We start from the raw sequence: 21,897 nt of genomic DNA, 5'->3' as shown, positions 1-21,897 counted from the left end.
ATTTTGCAGTCAGGACAATACCAGCAACAGCCTTCATGTTTTACCTTATTATGTATTGTCCTGAATTCTGTATAGCCCAGATCCGCACAATTTACATCAGACGTCGCCCTGCAGTAATTGCACGGCAACAGACTTCCTGGTGATGCTGGGGTTTTAGCCCCTGATTCTCTACGCCTCGTGACTGTCATTGTTGGGGAGGAGGGGGGATTGTGCAGACTCTGGACGAATCGTCTCAGCCTTAAGCCCAGTTTACAATGTGATATAATTCTAATTGTCGGTTTAATAATAATAATATTATTATTAATCTTTATTATTACTATGATAATTGCTTCTAATCTGTGTCTTGGTGGCAGGGTTTTAGCATCAAGGTCCCTTTAAAGCCCCACTCCACTGCCTTCATATATAGGCCTCTTTGTCTGGTGCCAACCACCAGATGCTCACACTTAATTTCTTCTGATGAAGAAATTTACCTCTCTGGGATGACTTACCTTATAATCACATCTACTAATTGTAATCTAAATGAAATGAGATGTGTGAGTGATCATGCCCTTGTGGCAGACTAATGTTATTTAAAAAATCACTTAGCTGCCCTGCTGCTGGCCTTGACCTCCCTGGCACCCTTGTTCGTCCAGTGTTGCCGTCCAAGACAAGTTGAATTGTTTTCTGTTTTTGTTTTTATCCAGTTCTCCTCGATGAGTTGTTGGTATCTTTACGTTCTATCACTAAGTACACTGTATCTTGCTATAAATGGTGGATCATATGCACAATCACAGTCCCTTAGAGAACAGAGAAAAAATAAAACTTTCTTTATGGAGGCAATAAATGCAGTTCGAGACAGCTTGGCTTGGATTTTTTCTTCTTTTTTTAACTATTATTTACTTATGTTCTCTTTTCCAGTTCTCATCAACGAATATATCTCTATGTTCTATCACTGTGTACACTGTATCTCCCTATGAATGGTGGATTGTAAGCACATTTCAGTACCTGAGAAAACACACACACAAAAGAAAAACTTTCTGTATGGCACCAATATATATGACTTGGTTACTACCGGCAGTGGTGCCAGATTGCTTGTCCCAATTTGTTTTTCACTTCAATTTACAGTGATCCCTCGGTTAACGAACGCCTCGGTTAACAAAATTTCGGTTAACGAATTACCTTCCATAAGAATCTTCATTTCGGTTAACAAAAAAAAATTCGGTTAACGAAATTCTTACGAAAATGTTTCGACATGCTTTGGCTTGTTCACCAGCTGGAAGATTAGTCCGCCAATACAGAAATCGGTTCTAGGGCTTACATTCATTAAAATTTGAGTAAATATCAAGAAGGTTGTACTATTAAATAATTTTCCAAGTTATATATTCAAATATTTAGTCATTTTAACACTTTTTTAGTTAACACAAAGGATAGCACAGTCTAAATAAATGTTACATTCATATCTAATAATGAAATCATACAATAAATTTAACACTTTACCTTGAAAAAATATGAATATAACTTGGTGGGGGAGAAGAGTGATTTTGAAGTTGATAGCATCAAGCTTCTCTTCAAGTGTTATAGCCTTTCATTTACAATCACCACAGGGAATGCGATCACCAGAACGCTTCTTGGAGATATTCTTCTTTTCCATATTCACAATTAATACCACAAAATTGGAGAAATAGTAAGCAAATATCACTGAGGACGCTTCAAAACAACTCACGTGTTTCAACTGATCGTGTGATGGAAAAAGAGAGAGCGGGTGTAAAACGCTATTTGCCCGCACTGCGAAACATTATTTTTATTTATTTTTTTCATACAGTATTTATGGGAACAGCTAAATTTGAAAAAAAAAAGATGAAATTTATAGAGACCCTATCAAATAACACTTCACAAACAAAACTCATGAATCAATTGAACATGTGATGTCAAACGTGAACTGTAAACACTGCATAACCCCGCGCCAAGCGACAGTACACCTAAAACATTCGAGTGGAATCGCATTACAACCAACATGCGTTCGCTTCCTTTATCATGGCAAAATATTATTAATGTACACCTAAACTGAGCATCTGATGATGATGTTATCGGGGGCATAAACATCAGTGACATCAGTAAAGTGACAACCTTTCAAACACTACATGCTGTGCCTGCTGTTTTTGTTTATAACTCTATCTTGTTTGCTCTTTATTACTCTTTCTCTGTTGGTGGGGTATTCATCTGTTTCATCTCAGCAAGGGTAGTGACGTTAATTGTTGGTATGTATTGTGCATAATGAAGAGCATTTTACACAGGCTATAAGTTTTCTGAAAAAATTTTGTACACACATTCACAGTATGGTGATTTGGCCACTAAGGAATGTGTTCTCAGGGAGTTGTTGAACTTATTATGTTTTTTGTATTGCAGGGTGGTGGAGGCAGCAGAACTTTATCATTCTGCTTGTCAGTGCCGGCTAACAAGGTTATTTGGGCGATTATATTTCCTACTGTCTTTTGTCTTGTATACCTGGTCAGTAGTTTCCAACACTGGGTCCCTGCACCCCAGGGGTCCATAATGGTGGTACTGAGGGTCTGTGAACCTACTACACAACTGCACACTCCAAGCTGAATAATAGATTTGGATTTCTACAGGATTTATTTGAAATCAGTGAATATGATCTTAATGTAAAATGTGAATATCTTGTAAATGTATATTTATCAGATCTGGAAAGAATAGTTGGTACAGAATTGTTTCAATTTTGCTATATTGTAAGAGAACTTTTGTCTGCCAAGAAAAAAAAAAAAAAAAAAAGTTTTTACGACGTCTCGCTTTATACCTACGTACGTATGTTCCTATCATAGCATGAACTCGCCAGGCCAACATACAGGCAATTAAAAGATCTAATAATTACTTAAATACATAATATTAGGATACGTCGTTACCTTGCATTTAATTGCAATTCTCAAAACCCCCTCCCGCACCCTCCATCACACGCATTGCTACTGTCATCTTCTTGCCTGGCGAGTAAGAGATGAGCCTTGAACACTTTACGTTCAATATAATTCGTGATCAGAGACTAGAATCAACATTTCCAAACATAGACATACTTCTATGAATTTATCATAGTCTTGTGATACCAAATTTCTCTGGAGAGGTCATTTTCCAAACTGAAATATGTGAAAAATTATTTTCGATCAACTATAGACTCAAAAGAGATTAGTCAATCTGGCACTTATGAGTATGGAACAAGATGTACTAGAGGACATTGATTTCGATAAGCTAATCAAAACATTTTCTGTTAAAAGGCACATAAAGTTTCAATGCACCTATGTTAAAATATAATGTGATATCAAAGAAAAAGAAGTTTAATTTATGTTCATTTTGTTTGTCCGTTCTTTATGGATTTATACATATTAATAAAGTGTACAGTTTGTAATGATATACTGTATTTTGATTAATAACCTACCACCACTTACATTTAGTCTGTGAAATATATTTTCATACATACATAACATAGGCAATTGTACGTGTAGCTTGTAGGAGAATCTAAAGTTATTTTTATTTAATTTATACAAAAGGGCCTCCATAAGCATATTTACCTCAAGGCCTCCACCTACCCTAAGCCGGCCCTGGCCGGAAGTACATTCACCACATTTGTAATATTTCAAAACATCTAAAGGGACTGTAAATCAATCACTGGTTCAAATGGTCTTGATTCAACCCTGATCCATTTATCTGAGAGGTGTTGCTTGCAGCAGTATTACCTTATCTCACACACCGTTCTCTACTACAGTATTAAGTCTTTACAGCCACAAGGTAAAGATAGGTTATCTCCGAGGGTTTAGATACATGCACTTCACAGATAACTAACTAATGAGATAAAATAATACTTTATAATTAGGACACACAAACCTGAAAGATCAATTAACACAAAAATATATTTTTAGCACTAACTTGGAAAGAAAAAACCTTGAGATTATAGAATATAGAAATATAAAGTAAAGTATAAAAAGTTTAAGGTAATAGCTTACCTTGCAACACAATGACCAGCAGTGACCACATGATATTGATTGATGAGTGATCCTCCACACCGACTTGAACCAATCCGGATATATGCCTAAGGGTCAGGTGAGGTCAAGGTAGGGGAGGATGGGGTACAAAATAAATAATGAAAAAACCTTACAAAAAGTCTATATACAGTATTCAACTCTTTCCACTTCATTCCATTAACAATTACAGCATTAAAATAAAATCAACTAATATATTGTACGAGACATACTGCAGTGAATTCTAAGAAACTACGTATTTTGCTTAGTTGTGCAAGAGTCCCGTATGCACTACTAACGTAATCAACTACATACTTTCTATGTGATTTTTATTACTTCAGTTACATTTGAAGCTGTAAACTAATTCTGTAAAAACATCAAAATGACACTCTGGGTGAAGACAGAACTTATTCATAGTGGTAAAAAAATAAACAAATTAATTACGCTAACTGCAATTCTTAAGGTAGAAAAATTAAACTGCAAGTTTTATTATAAGACTTAAACTTCTTGCTAATTAAAGGTTTAAAAATAGGAGAATACAGTAATGAATAAACTCCGGATTCTAATTCAAGCATAAAGATGTTGACTTAATACAGTTAAACAGTCTGTTATTATCATTAAAGCAATAAGCATGGGATATTGTCATCTAGTTCTGCTTTTCAATATTTACTTGTCAAACACTTTCCCCTGGTGTCTTCTACCTAATCAGTTTGTCCTACCAACAATAGAGGTTACTCTCATGATGAAAACATTGTCTTATATGAGTTTGTCTTGTATGCTGACTTCATAATATAATAACAAATATGAATCCATCTTCCTTAAGATGTGTCCTTGCAAGATATATATTTAATTACTATAATTTTTCTTGGCTTCTAACTCGAACATTTAAAATTACCTACACTGTACATACAAAACTTGTACAAGTCAGCAAACAAACCAGAACATTATGTTACACAAAGTCCACCTGTCTTGTCTTCAGCATAGGTGGTCAGGTCCTGTTTGGTTTTTCCATCATCATTTAGAGGATTCCCTATTCTTCTTCATACACCCTGTGAAGGAGCAGGCTGTGCTCTGACTACTACCATGATACTGTACTAGCAGTATCACATCTGCCATTAAATAATTTGCATTATCAGTCAGGTGTCTCATCCTAGTTACTATACCAACTGTCAGGTGATGTCATGTCTGGCTGCATCCACTGTATTCCATGTCTTGTCTTGAGAACTTCAAACTGTCAGAAGTTGCCCTTTCCTCTGCTCTGCAAGATTTTCTTAGAGTGATACTATATGGTTTACAATAAACATATCTCATTTAGGTAGTCCTATACAGTAGGCTAAAAATTGTAATGTATAATTTGTACAATATAATACAGCAATTATGAAAAATAATTTACAAAGACAGTACAGTAATATTATCAAAAACTATCTTGAGAGTAGCAGTTTTTGGACAGACCTTTTATCCCAGAATTAACTGTAATGGCTTAAGCCAAAGCCAAAGTAAAAATACCTAATTCATTAAAAGGATTGCTTTTGATACCTGAAACTGCAGTCTACCAGATAGAGTAATGCCCTCGCTTTTTTTTATATAATTAAAAAAATTAAGACTTTCTTCATTATCATCGTTTTATGGCAATTTCCCACACTTGCTTAAGTTACCAATCCTAATGCAGTATTAATATCATATGATCCTTATTTTCTAGGTTAACACTAAATTTTTTCACTGCACTAAACTTTAAATAAAATTTTTTGTTAACAGTAGAACCTCTATACACCGGAATTCACTTTTTTACAGACTCTTTGAGGTGCTCCGGACTGCCCCTCTATTCACTGGAAATAATTTGAAAAAATCCAGAAAATCCAGCATCAGTTTGAATGTTTGTGTGTTTGTAGGTGCGACTGAATGTTTACGGGTGGGTGTTGCATGGCATGTGACTGAGTCCTGCCTTCATACATATCATATCAGTGTGTCGTGCCTCATAACATACACTCATTTATGTGAACGTTTCAAGTAGAGTACGTATTGTCTTTAATGAGAATACTTGAGGGTTTTGTGAAATGGGCAAAATTATGTAGAATACTACCTAGTTTAAGAAATTAGGCAAAAAAAATATATAGAAAATAAAAAATGCTTATACTATACGTACTAAAAAAAAATCTTCTTCGCTGAATACTGTACAGTGGTCTAATCATATTTGCTGTATGCCTAAGGAGAGCTACTAAGTATGACAGATAAGATACTGCATATGTAAACAGGCTGAGGGTAGTGGGGGGAGGAGGACAGGGCATTATCATATTTGCCATTTTTGTTCAATCCAGAATGCGACGTCTAGCTTTATACCTAGGTATGTTAATGCCTAGCAATAACTCGCCAGGCCAACATACAGGCAATTAAAACATCTAATAATTACTTAATATGTAATATTAGGAGGACACGTCACTACCTGGCGTTTAATTGCAATTCTCAAAACCCCCTCCCGCACCCTCCATCACACGCATTGCTACAGTCATCTTCTTGCCTGGTGAATCAGCTGTAAATACGCACAAAGAAGGCTCCGCTAATTTGTGTTGTAATAGCTGAAATACTAAGTGCCACGAGGATTTTACATTTGGTATTTATACATCTTAGCACAGGTGAGGAAATCGAGTGACTTTTATTTTGCTTATGTCTCTCAGATATTGTGTTAGGGGCAATTTTTTATACGGTCTGGTCAAGCATGGCGACCACGGCTCATCTTCTATCTAGGAAGACAGTAGATCGTTAGTGACTAATATCCTCTGCTTTCAAGTCACTTAGTGAATGACATTGTTTTTCACCCTTCCGGGCACATCTTCACTGAAAGAATATATATATACGTGTATAGATATACTGTATACAGTATACCGGGTATGTATATATACTGCATACTGTAAAAAAAAAAATTCTTTGTCCCAATTATACACGTGCAAGTATGAATACCATGTGGCCATCCCTCTCCCTCTTCTCATGTTTGTTCACAAAACTATTCGGGCTTCCACCCTGGGTTTTCTAATTACTGTACTCTCAGCATGAAGGCTAGAGTTGAGTTTTTCTCTTCATAACTCTATTTTATTCATGTCCTCAGTAGCGAGTTCAGCCTTTCCAGGAGAACTTTACCAAGGCTGCTAGTCTTAGTGATCCTTCCGGACGCTGACCTTCCGGTCTTACTAGCAATCTAGAGTTATGTTGGGATGAACCTTGTATCCTTAATATGGGTTATATGAGAACCATTCAGGGTGGAATTCTCAACCCAACACATCTTGCCAGAGTAATGGTGAATGATGTTAGCTAACGGAGCGCTATGGTAGCAGCTCAGCACTGTCAACCCTTCCGGGTGACTTGATGCTCACTCGGGCATCATCGCTGAAGCTAATCATGTTAAATGGGTCCTGGGGAGGAGGCCCCCACCTACACTACCTTCTGCTTGTTGCTCCGATACACTCTCATCTCCGTGTTTTATTTTTTTCATAAGACACACGAGCACATTGAAATGACTTCCCAAATATAACACTTTACAGTACAAAATAGTCATATTAGTGAAAACAGTTGTCAGCATTCAGATTTTGTTTAATTTCTTGAAATAATTCAGATAAACAGTGTTATGTCCAGACTGGGGTGTATTGCAGCAATTAGTCTGGTGTACTGAGGTACGTACTGTGCTTTACAACTTATATACTGTACATGTCACTTGTAGTAAGTACAGTACAGAACAGTATGTGAAAATAATAATTGAGATGACAAGTAGGAGTAAACTTGGCTCGGTACTCTATTCACTATTTGGTTCTAATATAAAGAAAGCCTTCACAAATTTTAATTTCTTCTGTTAGTTCATGCCATACGTTACATGGTACACTACCACACAACATTATTTTAATGTGTTTTCCATCTGTCCGTCCATCACTTTGGAGGCCCCAGTGGTCCTCACAACATAACTCTATATTTATTTATTTATTTATTTATTTTTTATTTAATTATTTTTTTTTTTTTACCGGGGATCAGACCACCCGGGCACAGGTCACTGACTCACATTGGGGCCTGAGGGGCTAAAATATAACAATAATTATAATACTGTAATAATAATAATAATAATAATAATAATAATAATAATAATAATAATAATAATAATTATAATTATAACAATAATAATAATAATAATAATTCATAGGTCTAAGTCGTGTTTCTCACTTTTGATCTTTTTTTTTCATTCTTATATTTCTTTATTATTATTATTTTTGTTCAACCCAGAATGCGACACTTAACTTTTAACCTAGGTATGTTAATGCCTAGCAATAACTCGCCAGGCCAACATACAGGCAATTAAAACATCTAATAATTACTTAATAAGTAATATTAGGAGGACACGTCACTACCTGGCATTTAATTGCAATTGTCGAAACCCCCGCCCTTCGCCCCCCATCGCACGCACTGCCACCTTCATCTCTGTTGTGCAACGAGCTTGCAGAGCCCCTGAAGATCCTGTTTTGTAAATGCCTGGATGAACAAATGGTCCCCAGTGAATGGAAAGTGAAGTGGCTTATAAGAGTCCTATCTTCAAGAAGGGCGATCGTCACTCCACAAACAACTATAGACCGGTGAGCCTGACCAGCATAATATGTAAAGTACTTGAGAGTATTATCAGAGATGCAGCAATGGAACATATAATACGAAACAACCTTGTAAAAGATTGCCAACACGGTTTTATGCCGGGGCGCTCCTGCTTAACACAACTGCTCAAGGTATTGGATATTTGGGCCCATATTCTGGAACAGGGTGGTAATATCGACAATATTTACCTAGATTTTTCCAAGGCTTTCGACAGTGTACCCCACGAAAGGCTGAAAATCAAACTGGAAGGGTACGGAATTCGGGGAAATGTCCTAGCGTGGATAGAAGACTTTCTACAAGACCGCAAGCAGTGTGTGGTGATTAATGGTATGAAATCGTCATCTGTACCTGTCGCAAGTGGGGTACCACAGGGCAGTGTATTGGGCCCGCTGTTGTACACTCCTCCATACAAATGTTTGCCGATGACGCCAAGTTATTTTGAGAAATTAAGTACCAAGCAGACTGTGAAGAGCTGCAGAAGGACCTCTGTGGGCTCCAGGAATGGTCGAAGAAATGGCTGCTGAGATTCAATGTCACGAAGTGTAGGAGGATGCACCTGGGGCGTACCAACGGTAAGGAGGTGTATCATATGTCCCAACGGGATGAAGAAACTGCACTAGTTGAGACTGTGTGTGAGAAGGACCTAGGTATGTATGTTGACAATGAGCTGAAGTTCTCGGGCCACTGTGAGAAGAAGGTAAATCAGGCAAATAAATTATTGGGTCTTATAAGAAGGTCGTTCAGATATCTAGACGGTCCGTCCCTCGTAATGATCTTCAGGAGTGAAGTGCTTCCCCATCTGGTCCCCGACATATGCTAGGGACTGTCAGTTGGTTGAAAATGTTCAAAGGAGGGCCACCAGACTGGTGCCTGCACTTCGGCACCTCAGCTACCCTGAGAGATTAGAGCGCCTGAAATTGCCTAGCTTATACTACAGACGGGCAAGGGGGGACCTAGTTGAGGTGTATAAGCATCTCAGGGGGCACTACTCAGTTGAGTGTCCTTACTTGGAGCTGGCGGACGCTCGCCCCACAAGGGGTCACAGCTCAAGATTGAAGAAGCCGCAAGTCCAGAAAACCGTGAGAGCAAACTTTTACGGAGTGAGGGTTGTAAACTCTTGGAACAATCTACCAGAGAGTGTTGTGACAGCACAGAGTGTGAGCTCTTTCAAGACCAGACTTGATCAACACTGGAGCGGGTTCAGGTACATTCAGGAGCAGGTGCATGCCCAGTATTTGCCAACAGTGCGTGACAGAGACGTGACCGATCGCCCGAGCGGCTAGCGAGCCGATCTTTTGGTGATGAAGATAAATGAAAAGAAAAGTAATCAGAGATGTGACCGATCGCCCAAGCGGCTAACAAGCCGATCAGTGGCGAAGAGGATAAAAGTAAAAGTAAAAGTTGCCTGGCGATTCAGCTATAAGTACACGCAATGGAGAGCTCCGCGAATTTGTGTTGTAATTGCTGAAATACTAAGCTCCGCGAGGATTTTATATACGGTATTTGTACTTATTAGCACAGTGATGAAGTAATGACTTTTATTTTGTGATGTCTCTCAATTACTGTATTTGGGACAATTTCTTATACGATCTCAGGTCAGACATGGCGACAACAACACGTCTTCTTTGTGAAGTCGTTTGATCGATATAATTATTTTTACATTTTCGCTTCCCAGACCCCAATGTGGGTTAGTGACCTGTGCTCGGGTGGGCTAATCCCTGTTTAAAAAAACAAAAAAAAACAACAGTTTTGCTCCACAAAAAAAAAATTCGGTTTTCGGAATTTCGGATAAAGGGTTGTACTGTATTACATAGGCAAGCATTCCTCAGTATCACACAATCTATATTGACAAAAATCGGAAGTACAATCCTAGCATAATTATTGAAACCAAAAAGTGAACACAGATATTTATAGAGCTAAACTTAGGTCTTATAACTGTATATTCTATTTACTTCATTATTACCAAATATCTTACCATATCCTTCCTCCAGATTTAAAAAGTAAGAACTCCATTACTACTGTCAAACTTTACACACTGTGCAGTAGAGCAAAAGTTAAGTTATAACCCTAAATCATTCAATGGATCTCCAATGAAATTGTCACATAAGGATACTCTTGCACGACCACAATGATACAAATACTATGGCATTAAATGATTGCCCATGAGATCACCAGTTGTCCATAGAAGTGAGTCATGAAAGAGGTTATGATAATAGCTGTAGCTGCATGCACCATTAATACATGTGAAGAGAAATAGTTGGCGAAGACACACACCAGACAAGGAAGAGACTAATGGGACAAAGCCAAATGAAAGAGTTCCTTACTTACTTTATATAATAGATTAAGTAGAGAATAAAAAAAGAGGAGACTGGCCAGTGACAGATGCACGGAATGACATACAGTATTACCCCGCTTTACGCGGTTTCACTTTACGCGATTTCTCATATACGCGGTGCCTCGCCAGAACCGAACTTTCACTTTACGCGGTTCATCTACCCATATACGCGCAGAGTGTCCGGCTCGACGCTATTTTTAGATTCGCCCCACCCGCCTGCTCCCACCTCCGCCTGGGTAAGCCGCGCGGTAAGGTTGCGCAGTGCATGTCTCTGTTGCGTTATCACTGATGTCATATGACGTATCGGACTGTGATTGGCCATGCATCCCTACCCCTCTCTGCTGCTAGCTGTAATTGGTTTAATGTAATGTGACGTGTCCACCCGGGGAGGGAGGGAGGGAGGAAAGACGATACTTGACCTAGCCGCGGCAGTTTCATCCCTCCAGGCCCCGTATGCCGACCCATCTCTTCTACTAACGTAAGTGTTACACCTAACTTTTAGTTTTCCTAACCTAACCTTTATTTTTCCGAACTTAACCTCTATTTTTCCTAACCTAACCTCTTCTATATTACTTGTTTGTGCATACCATCATAAAGTTAAGATAAAATTTTTACTACAACATAGTTGTGTGTCGTCAAAAAGTGGAGTTTGGGGGTCGGGCCAGTCTCTATTGGAATTAATCCCATATGTTCTGTTGTTCCATTTACGCGGATTTCACTTAACGCGGTACCCTGTGGGTTCAATTGACCGCGTAAATCGGGGTACAACTGTATTATGAAAATACTAGAATTAGAATAAATTAATGTTATTAAACCACCTTGGTTCCTAAGCCAAAGAATACTGAATAATGGCTGATTAAAGACTAGTACCTTATAAATGGTGCATATAGAAAGATAAAGTTCAGAAAACAATATGTAAGCACAGTCTATTGAAAATATATTGAAAGAAGAAAAACCATATAATTTTAAACTTCATGACCGATCAAACAAAAACTGAGAAAGCAAAAAGCTGGGTACTGTATACACTGCATTTACCACACCAGTTGCTGAGAGGTAATAAACTCTGTACTTACAATTAATTTAAAAATGCATACTGAAAAAAAAATATATATATATACTGTATATATAATATATACATACTGTACAGACACAATCCAAAATTTCTTTACCCCCTTGGCTCGAAGGAAGGCTAAACCAAGGTTGAAGAAAGGCCAGGTGAACGGAGATACATTTATTCAGTAGTTTGGTAATGTTGCCCGATGATGGTGGGGGTCACACACCAGCACCTCAACACAGACAAAACATTCAAGCACGGGTATGAAATATGATCGAAAACATTGACATGATATGTTATGTTGGTACTGCTATAATTATTTTATGAATATTAATATATAACAACAGCACAAAGCATAATATATGTCCGTTCGGCTGGCCTTTCTTCAAACTTGGCTTAGCCTTCCTTCCAGTAAGTGGGTAAAGAAACTTTGGATTGTGACTGTACACTCTAATACTATACTATACTTGAAAAATAGAAACCCAGGTGATATGCTGTTAAAAGATTATAACATAACCTTAAAAATAAAGATTAAATAAATATATTAGTTCACAGAATTTCCTTACAACTGCATAAACAATCTAAGTTCTGTATAAAACAAGGAAGAGAAGATGAGTCTGACCTGCCAGGGGAAGGAACCAAAGCCAGCTTCAGTACCCCCAACAATCCTCCGCTGGGCAGAGAGGCGGCTGCTGGCACTCAAACCACAATCTGCAACACCATAAATTTTGAGTGAAATATTCAGGAAAGAAAATTTCATGCATATAAGCTTACCCTAGTATGATGCAGGGTAGCTAGAAGTGTTTTGATATACATTTATAGCATTCAGCAGTTAGTAAGTTACCCAACTCCTAGGGAGGATGCTAGTTCTGCATTTTCTTTTTTTATCTCTGGCAAGCACATCCACCACTGTAATTAATAAGTGATGAGTGAATAAGTCTTTGTGAACACTCCCCTACTCAAGTCAGGATTGAAGTTTGTCATCCTTCACAGAGAAGATGTGCACTGTCACTGAAGTACCTACTGTATACTGTGTAATCTTTTTAAGTTCTGTATATTGTACCTACACTGTACATTACTGCTATATATATTACCATGTGCCATACCAGTACTGTACAATTCTCTTACTCTAAATCTACTGTGGTTGTAAATTTAATTTTTGAATGGTTCGATTAATGAATTAGCTCCCATAAGGATTTTCAGTTCGATTAACGAAATCCTTACGACAAACACGTTTTGTTGTGCGCATCAGCTGATCAGCTAGTCCGCCAATACAGTAATTGGTTCTATGTTTACATTCGTTTCCAGTGAAGTAAATATCAAGAAAGTTGGTCTCTTGAATATTTCTGCATTTTTTATATTAAAATTATTGGTCATTCTGAAATTTAGTTAACATACTGATAATATAGACAGTACAGGGAACTAGTTTTTTGTGCGCCCATCAGACGCTTGACTCAGCCAACAGGCGTCAGTTGGGCTCTCTCTGTTGACAGTGGAGTGAACATCTATTTTGTTGGTCTTGAATGTTTTGCATTTTTCATTGAAATTATTGGTCATTCTGAAATTTAGTTAACATATTGATAATATATAGCGCAGCGCAGTGTTGATTTAAATAAAATAGTCTTGAATTACACCTAGTGAACTTAAAATTTTATGGGTGAAATGACAGCATCAAGCATGGGTCCCCTGAAAGGTGATTTCTCCTCCATCCCCACTTCCCTCTCTTCTCCCGTCTCCTCCACCCCTACTTCTAATTCCCATCATTATCATCAACCAGTAAGTGTACTTTACTGCATTTTTTTTTTACTTTGTATGTACTTTTCGGTGAGCTGGAACCAATTACCCAATATCCCATTGAAACAATGGATTCGGTTAACGAAATTTTCGGTTAACGAACGACCCTCTTGAACAATTGTGTTAACGAGGACCACTGCACAGTATATATATATATATATATATATATATATATATATATATATATATATATATATATATATATATATATATATATATATATATATATATATATATATATATATATATATATATATATATATATATATATATATATATATATATATATATATACGAAAATGAAGAGCATGGGTGTGTATGTGTGAAGTGAACATATGTACAAGTATTGAGGCAGTGAATTGTAACTGTACATGACTATTCACCCCCCCATGTGATGTCACGGCATATAGGCAGCAGCCACACATCCACACTTTCCTTTTGCAGAGTTAGGCTCACTTTATTAAACTGAATAAGTATTCTATTCCACATTTTTGCCATGAAACCTGTTTGATTTTTCTTTGGAGACCTTCATATTTCCCAGACATATTGGCAGCATTACAGTACAATTGTCGACGACAATTTTGAATATCTATGTCCAATTCATTCAATGTGTCCAGGACCTTATCACACATATTTTCTCCTGTGTGACTACTGGTGGGAAGGGAAAGCAAAAAACGATCCACTGGTTCACCAGACGAAGAAACATACCGAATAGTGAATGCAAGTTGGTCCGTCCTTGAAGTAACAGGTGTAGAATCTAAACATAAGGAGTAGTTTGCTCTCTGAATCTTTTTGCAAACAATTGACAAAACCTTTTTTCCCTTAACCAAAATGAGTTCATCACAAATGGTGGAGCTCAAGTTACTTGGATTTCCTTTGCTTTTATTTCCACTGTGAAATGTGATCAGACAGAAATGGATCAAACTTGCTTATTAGTTCAAGAATACCTAAGAAGTTACCATTATGGGGTGATCCTATGACTTGATCAGATCCTTTGAACGCTAATCAACGCTCATTCAAAAACTTTATTACTTCTACTGTAATGGTCATGATAAGAGCTAACCTGAAAACCTTAAGGATTCATATTACGCTCAAACGTCCACAAAACCTTCCGAGTCCCCCAGGGGAAACGTCCCCCGTTTTCTCTGTTTCCCCCGCCTTTGTCTATGGGAGCAGACGCTGTATGCTGGGACCTGTTGCCATCCATTCCTTTGTAATCAATTTAATTTTGCTTTCGATAGCTGAGTCAGAGCATTGTTAGTGAAGATAATAGTAGAGAATGAAAATGAGTTCATAGTCTCAATTTCAACGTCAGAGGGTACCGTAAATTAATTCATCGGAATAGGAGTAGGTGGACTCCCTGGTCTGGTTTGAGTGAGGGCACGCGGGCATTTTAACCGTTAGTAAGTGCCCGTCCCTTCATCCATACAGGTATGCCATTCCACGCTGTGTTGTAATTTGCCCTTCTTTAAGTGATTTGACCCAATTGATAGTTGATTGTGCAAGTGTTACAGTAACGTAGTTGATATGCTCTGAGTAAAGTCATATTTACGTCTTTAACGTCCCCTGAAACGTGTTGTTGTTGTCACCGGTTAGTAAGTGCCCGTCCCTTCATCCATACAGGTCCCTAACGCAGCCTAGGCCGTGTCTGTAGGGTGGATGTTGTATCCACTATGTCTGGGGACATGTCCGAGGTCCAGTAGGATCAGTTACCTTCGTGAGACCCGGCCGTCAGACACTTCAGACCACCTATAGCCCCCATAGCTGGCTCGTCTGGCCCTAACGCTCGGTCCACGAGGTGACCCGGGACCACCAAGCCACACACCACTACCAGCCCCCATCATTGGTGGATGAATGTCTACCTCAGTAGGGCTATATTTGTGTGGTGGAATTAACCCACTGGGATCTCCAGAGTTCGTCAGATAGTACTCCATGGTGGCTGGACCCCATGGCTGTTGCTTGAGTATCACTCCTGACGACTGAGTGTTGTAGTGGCAGTTGCCTAGTATTTATGGTGCTAAGTGACTATCATAGTTGTGCTATTGAGTATGTCCACCCAGTAGGGTTGGAAGTGTATTGAATATGTCCACCCAGTAATGGTGTGAGTATGTTGAGCCTGAGGGCCTAGTAATAGATTTCGTCTGTTAGTACAAACCAATTCTTTCTTCTAATTTCATATTCATGTTTAAATAAACTTTGTATTTGTATAATTGTGTATATTATTTACCTACAGTATTTACCGTTATTTCTTCCCTATTGCTTGATACTATCATTACACCTACCCACGAGCCTCCTATCGTCACGCTACCAATGGTGATATATAAGAGTAAAAGGAATTGTTACTGGCACACAGGCCCTCATGAAGGGTGGCAGTAGCAGCCCTCATAAATGGTGGCAGCTCAAGCCCTCATAAATGGTGGCAGCTATGGTGATGTAATGAACATAGTATCGAGTTGGGAGGAATGACTGTGATACTGTAGTTTTTAACTGAGTTATAACCATTTCTCTGTACGGGTATTTAATAATCATTCCACTGTAACTAATGAGTATTTCAGATTGCTAATAATTTTGTTCCATATTTTTCTGAGGTACAGCTTTTTGTGGTGGTTTGCAGAGAAAGTGAAATAAGTTCAAAGAAATACCTTGGAGTTAGGTTAGAAAAGTCTTGTTTAAAGTAAAAGGAAACCTGCAACAATAACTTGTAGTGTGTGAATAAGGTTCATTAATATTGGAAGAATTTTGATATGTAACAATCTGCCCAAAATTTTTTTTCCGTTGTTAACTCAGTATTACTTACAGACAGTGAATACATGTTTGGGCCGTGGCACTAGTTGTGAAATGTTCCATCGTGGGAGTGCCCAGTGTTTTAATTCTGAGTGCTAACAGAAGCATTGCACTATATGCAAAGGTTAAGTGGATGCTAATTCTGTACTTGTCATATTCTTTAGTTATGTGTTAGGTAGGATATATATTCCATTTACTTAATATCTCGGGGCATTTTACAGTTCCTACTATTAATATTCCTATGTATATGCTATAATTTTAAAGTTATTTTAACCCGGTGCTAACGGGTCATTATTTTGTGTAACGCATGTTATGTGAACTCTAATGCCAGTATACTTTCAGAATACAGTATTATATATGTGAGGACCTTATGGTGATACGGTATATGGAAAATGTTATACGAGTGTATGGACCCAGAATTGTGAGTACAGAAATTCGTGAAGTGTTCACGCAGTGTTGCACCATACTGAGTCTGTGAATGGCAAAGTGTCTAAGTGAATTTTTGATGCCATAAAATTATCTTTTGGGAGATTAATAATCTGAACAGTAGTTTGAATAGTTGATGCATGGAGTGTTAGTCGTATTGCAGAAAATCAGTACCAGTCCGTGGGTCTTGAGTGAGCACTGTGCATGTATTGTATTTACAGTGGGATATACCTGTAGTATTGATTTGTTGTAACACAATGGCAGATGCTAACGCAAATAAGGGGACCATGACGGCCAAAGCCGCTGTTGATTTAGCAACAAAAGTCCCAGCACTTCTGGCTAAACTCGCTAAAGCCATGGGTAAAGGAGGAGAAAACCAGTGGTTAGACTGGATCTTTAAGAAACAGTGGGCTTTGTAAGTGAACCTCCTTGGTTGTTGATGGGTAGTGAAGTGCACAATCTGTTGTAGGTAACTTTTGGTAATTGAAGAAGAAAAAAAAAATGGAGGATGTTTTTTTGGGGGGGTTAAAAGTATTTTGCAGAGGAAGGGTCAATTTGCAGTAAAGACAGAGATTGGAAGATGTATTGGCAGTTATGCAATCATCTGAAGGGTATCTGTTACTAGTATGAGTAAAGATACCAGTGGTGAATTCTCAAGTTCTGGTTGGTAAGTCCTACGTAGGCTGGGTGTTGTTGGTATATAGGTGTAGAGTTCGTGACTTTCAGGGAGTATTCGGGCATATAAATATGGTGCTATTACTTCTACATGGCAAATGCCATAAGTACAGACAGTTTTTGGTTTGGTGGTGTTCTCATGAGGACCGTTTCGTTAGCATTGAATTCTTGGGAATACCCGCTCGTTCGGAGTCCCTTGAAGGGTGCTGCCTCTCGCGAGTGCGACATAACTCTTTAGATTAAGGGCAACAAATCATTCCTTTGACTTGATGGGGTCCGTTCGTCTATGTCCTAGCTTGAGAAATCTATGTTAAATCTCAGTGTGTCCTGTCAGCATTTGACCAATCGCGTAAAAGAAACTTTCATAATCTATGAACATTGAAATTTGAGTTCTGTAAGGAAATTTTGAGTGTGCATTTTATCTACCGATGTGAGGGTGTATTTTGTAACATGTAACACCATTTATTATTATTATTATTGGATATGAGGTATCTAACTCAAATCATTATTATTCTATGATGATGTACTTGACCCCATTTATTATTATATGATATGATGTATGTAACACCATTTATTATTATATGATATGATGTATTTACCGCCATTCAGTATTATTATGACATGATGTACCTAACCCCATGTGCTATTATTTTTGGTGCTATTTTGTAATATGTATCCCAATATATTTTTTATGAAGGTGTGTCACATTCTAATTGTATGTTAACAGATTTCCATTTCTTGTACCTAATCCTGACCACCGGTAGGGAATTATTTTTCTATTTTTATTGATATAATTTGGGCAATGTTTTGTATGAGGATTTATACTTTATATTAATGATTTAATATGTATGTCACTACTTACGTGTTTTCTGAACGTTACCGCATAATGATGAATCTTGGGGAAGGAGGAAGCTTTGTAATGGTCATGATAAGAGCTAACCTGAAAACCTTAAGGATTCATATTACGCTCAAACGTCCACAAAACCTTCCGAGTCCCCCAGTGGAAACGTCCCCCGTTTTCTCTGTTTCCCCCGCCTTTGTCTATGGGAGCAGACGCTGTATGCTGGGACCTGTTGCCATCCATTCCTTTGTAATCAATTTAATTTTGCTTTCGATAGCTGAGTCAGAGCATTGTTAGTGAAGATAATAGTAGAGAATGAAAATGAGTTCATAGTCTCAATTTCAACGTCAGAGGGTACCGTAAATTAATTCATCGGAATAGGAGTAGGTGGACTCCCTGGTCTGGTTTGAGTGAGGGCACGCGGGCATTTTAACCGTTAGTAAGTGCCCGTCCCTTCATCCATACAGGTATGCCATTCCACGCTGTGTTGTAATTTGCCCTTCTTTAAGTGATTTGACCCAATTGATAGTTGATTGTGCAAGTGTTACAGTAACGTAGTTGATATGCTCTGAGTAAAGTCATATTTACGTCTTTAACGTCCCCTGAAACGTGTTGTTGTTGTCACCGGTTAGTAAGTGCCCGTCCCTTCATCCATACAGGTCCCTAACGCAGCCTAGGCCGTGTCTGTAGGGTGGATGTTGTATCCACTATGTCTGGGGACATGTCCGAGGTCCAGTAGGATCAGTTACCTTCGTGAGACCCGGCCGTCAGACACTTCAGACCACCTATAGCCCCCATAGCTGGCTCGTCTGGGCCTAACGCTCGGTCCACGAGGTGACCCTGGACCACCAAGCCACACACCACTACCAGCCCCCATCATTGGTGGATGAATGTCTACCTCAGTAGGGCTATATTTGTGTGGTGGAATTAACCCACTGGGATCTCCAGAGTTCGTCAGATAGTACTCCATGGTGGCTGGACCCCATGGCTGTTGCTTGAGTATCACTCCTGACGACTGAGTGTTGTAGTGGCAGTTGCCTAGTATTTATGGTGCTAAGTGACTATCATAGTTGTGCTATTGAGTATGTCCACCCAGTAGGGTTGGAAGTGTATTGAATATGTCCACCCAGTAATGGTGTGAGTATGTTGAGCCTGAGGGCCTAGTAATAGATTTCGTCTGTTAGTACAAACCAATTCTTTCTTCTAATTTCATATTCATGTTTAAATAAACTTTGTATTTGTATAATTGTGTATATTATTTACCTACAGTATTTACCGTTATTTCTTCCCTATTGCTTGATACTATCATTACACCTACCCACGAGCCTCCTATCGTCACGCTACCAATGGTGATATATAAGAGTAAAAGGAATTGTTACTGGCACACAGGCCCTCATGAAGGGTGGCAGTAGCAGCCCTCATACATGGTGGCAGCTCAAGCCCTCATACTACCAAAAGCAAAAGTAATGAATGCCAATATTTCTTCTCATTTTCAATTTGATGATGGAGTCCACTGTCAATACAATTACCGATTTTTTATCGCTGTTCATAGGCTAGAGTTGTTTTTCTGTGATCCACTGAACACTCGTGTTCACCAAGAGCTCTGCTGGTGTATGCCCAGTCATTGAAACCATGCACAAATGGTGAACTTGTAGATGTACTAGAGAGGAGCAAACATGTGAAACAGTAGAGTTTACCTTATGATTTAGAGAAGAATAACCATTCTCTCTTTACTGATTCGCCATTACTCAAAGTTCTGAAGAATGCAGACTTAGGGAGGAAACGGCATTTCTGATGCTCACCTGAACCATACGCTCTTAATGTTCCTTTAAACCCAGAGTCATGATGCTGACAAGTATCTGGCCCAGCCTTTGACCAGTAAATTTGAAGTTCCTGTGATATTGGTCTTTTCCATTACCAGGATCAGTTTCAATGTACTGAATTTCATGCCGTTTAATTTCATCACTTTTCTTTGATTGGTCAGTTGTATGTGTAGCAGACGAGGTACTACAGCCAGGTAAGTCCTCTTTGTTTAGTTGGTCAGTTGTATGCGTAACATCAGCAGACGAGGTACTACAGCCAAGTTGGTCAGTTGTAGGTGTAACATCAGCTTACAAGGTACTACAGCCAAGTTGGTCAGTTGTAGGCATAACATCAGCTTACAAGGTACTACAGCCAAGTTGGTCAGTTGTAGGTGTAACATCAGCAGACGAGGTACTACAGTGTGGCAAGTCTTTTTTCTCACTTTGGTTTATATAAAAAAAAAAGTAACTTCTTATTTTTTTAAGTTCAGCAGAATACTGTTGTTGTTTTTGTTTTCTGGCTTTGCGCTTTGTAGCTCCACTTAAACCTTTGCCACTCATTATTTTAATAACTGAAACTGAAAGCCTGAAATGCAGAATAGAATATGATAAATATCATAAATTAAAAAAAAATTCATTCATAGGTAGACTGGTAGATATTTGCAGCTCCCCAAACTCACGTTATACCATAACTCTAAAGTAGAGAATCATGTTCATCCAATGCACAGTAAACTTAGTAAAGACATAAAATCCAATGATAAATATGAATCAATGAGTGTCACACCAAGCAGCTCTTACACAACACACCCAAGCAGGCACGTGGCGATCTAACGTGAACACAACGAGACTGAACGAATGCATATTTCTGCTCTGGGGTGGGGAGGGCTCTTTGCACTAGCAGTCATATTTAGATGAAAAGATAGTGCAAACTGAGAAATACCAGCATATATATTCATTAGTACTATTACTAATATAATTAATATAATGTGTCCTTACAGTACTGCAAACATTTACTATTTATGATGCAATGTAATGGGCTGCAAATTTTAAATTAATTATTATTATTATTATCATTACTATTATTATTATAACAAATATTTGCAAGCTCAGGGCAGACTCCTCGGGCACCGTTGTTAATGCGGCCCTGCTGCAATAGGAGAGCAAACAGAACATCAACCTCCTGAGGCACTCACCTTGATCATTCCTGATGGGACCATAATTCACAGGAACAAGCCCCACAGTGTCTTCTCGGTAAGATTCTGGACCTCGTTGTCCTCTCTGGTTAGGTCGGGTACAGCAGGCAAAGAGAAAGCCACCACAGCCACCATCAATTAAACCACCGCCCAACCAACACATGAGGAAGAATTCACAAGTTCCAGAGTAACACAGAGATGGGTCGCCCAAGAACAGTCGCTTGGTGGCACGTGAAATACCTAAAATAGAGAGTTTATACAGTACTGTACTGTACTAGCTTTGTTCATCAAGTCATTAGTCTTACTGTACAATGTTTTGTCTTAAGAAATTGTAAAAATTACTTATTCAATCACCTTTTTTTTAGCTAG

At 38.4% G+C, this 21,897-nt stretch overlaps 1 protein-coding gene across 1 annotated transcript in view; it reads right to left on the bottom strand.

The window, feature by feature from the left end:
• Positions 1–21,897, bottom strand: part of LOC121861214 — a 105,128-nt gene that overhangs the window by 25,220 nt on the left and 58,011 nt on the right. The window contains exons 6-8 of the mRNA XM_042358846.1: positions 21,529–21,768; positions 12,636–12,724; positions 3,990–4,075 (exon numbers count right to left, since the gene is read on the bottom strand). Coding sequence (XP_042214780.1) covers positions 3,990–4,075; positions 12,636–12,724; positions 21,529–21,768 — 415 coding nt within the window. The remainder of the gene's footprint in view (positions 1–3,989; positions 4,076–12,635; positions 12,725–21,528; positions 21,769–21,897) is intronic.

The sequence above is a fragment of the Homarus americanus genome, unplaced genomic scaffold (genome assembly GCF_018991925.1).
Source record: "Homarus americanus isolate GMGI-L3 unplaced genomic scaffold, GMGI_Hamer_2.0 scaffold40248, whole genome shotgun sequence".
Classification (NCBI taxonomy): Eukaryota; Metazoa; Arthropoda; class Malacostraca; order Decapoda; family Nephropidae; genus Homarus; species Homarus americanus.
Note: the sequence above shows the minus strand (reverse complement) of the source record. Positions and strands in the feature narration are given on the sequence as shown.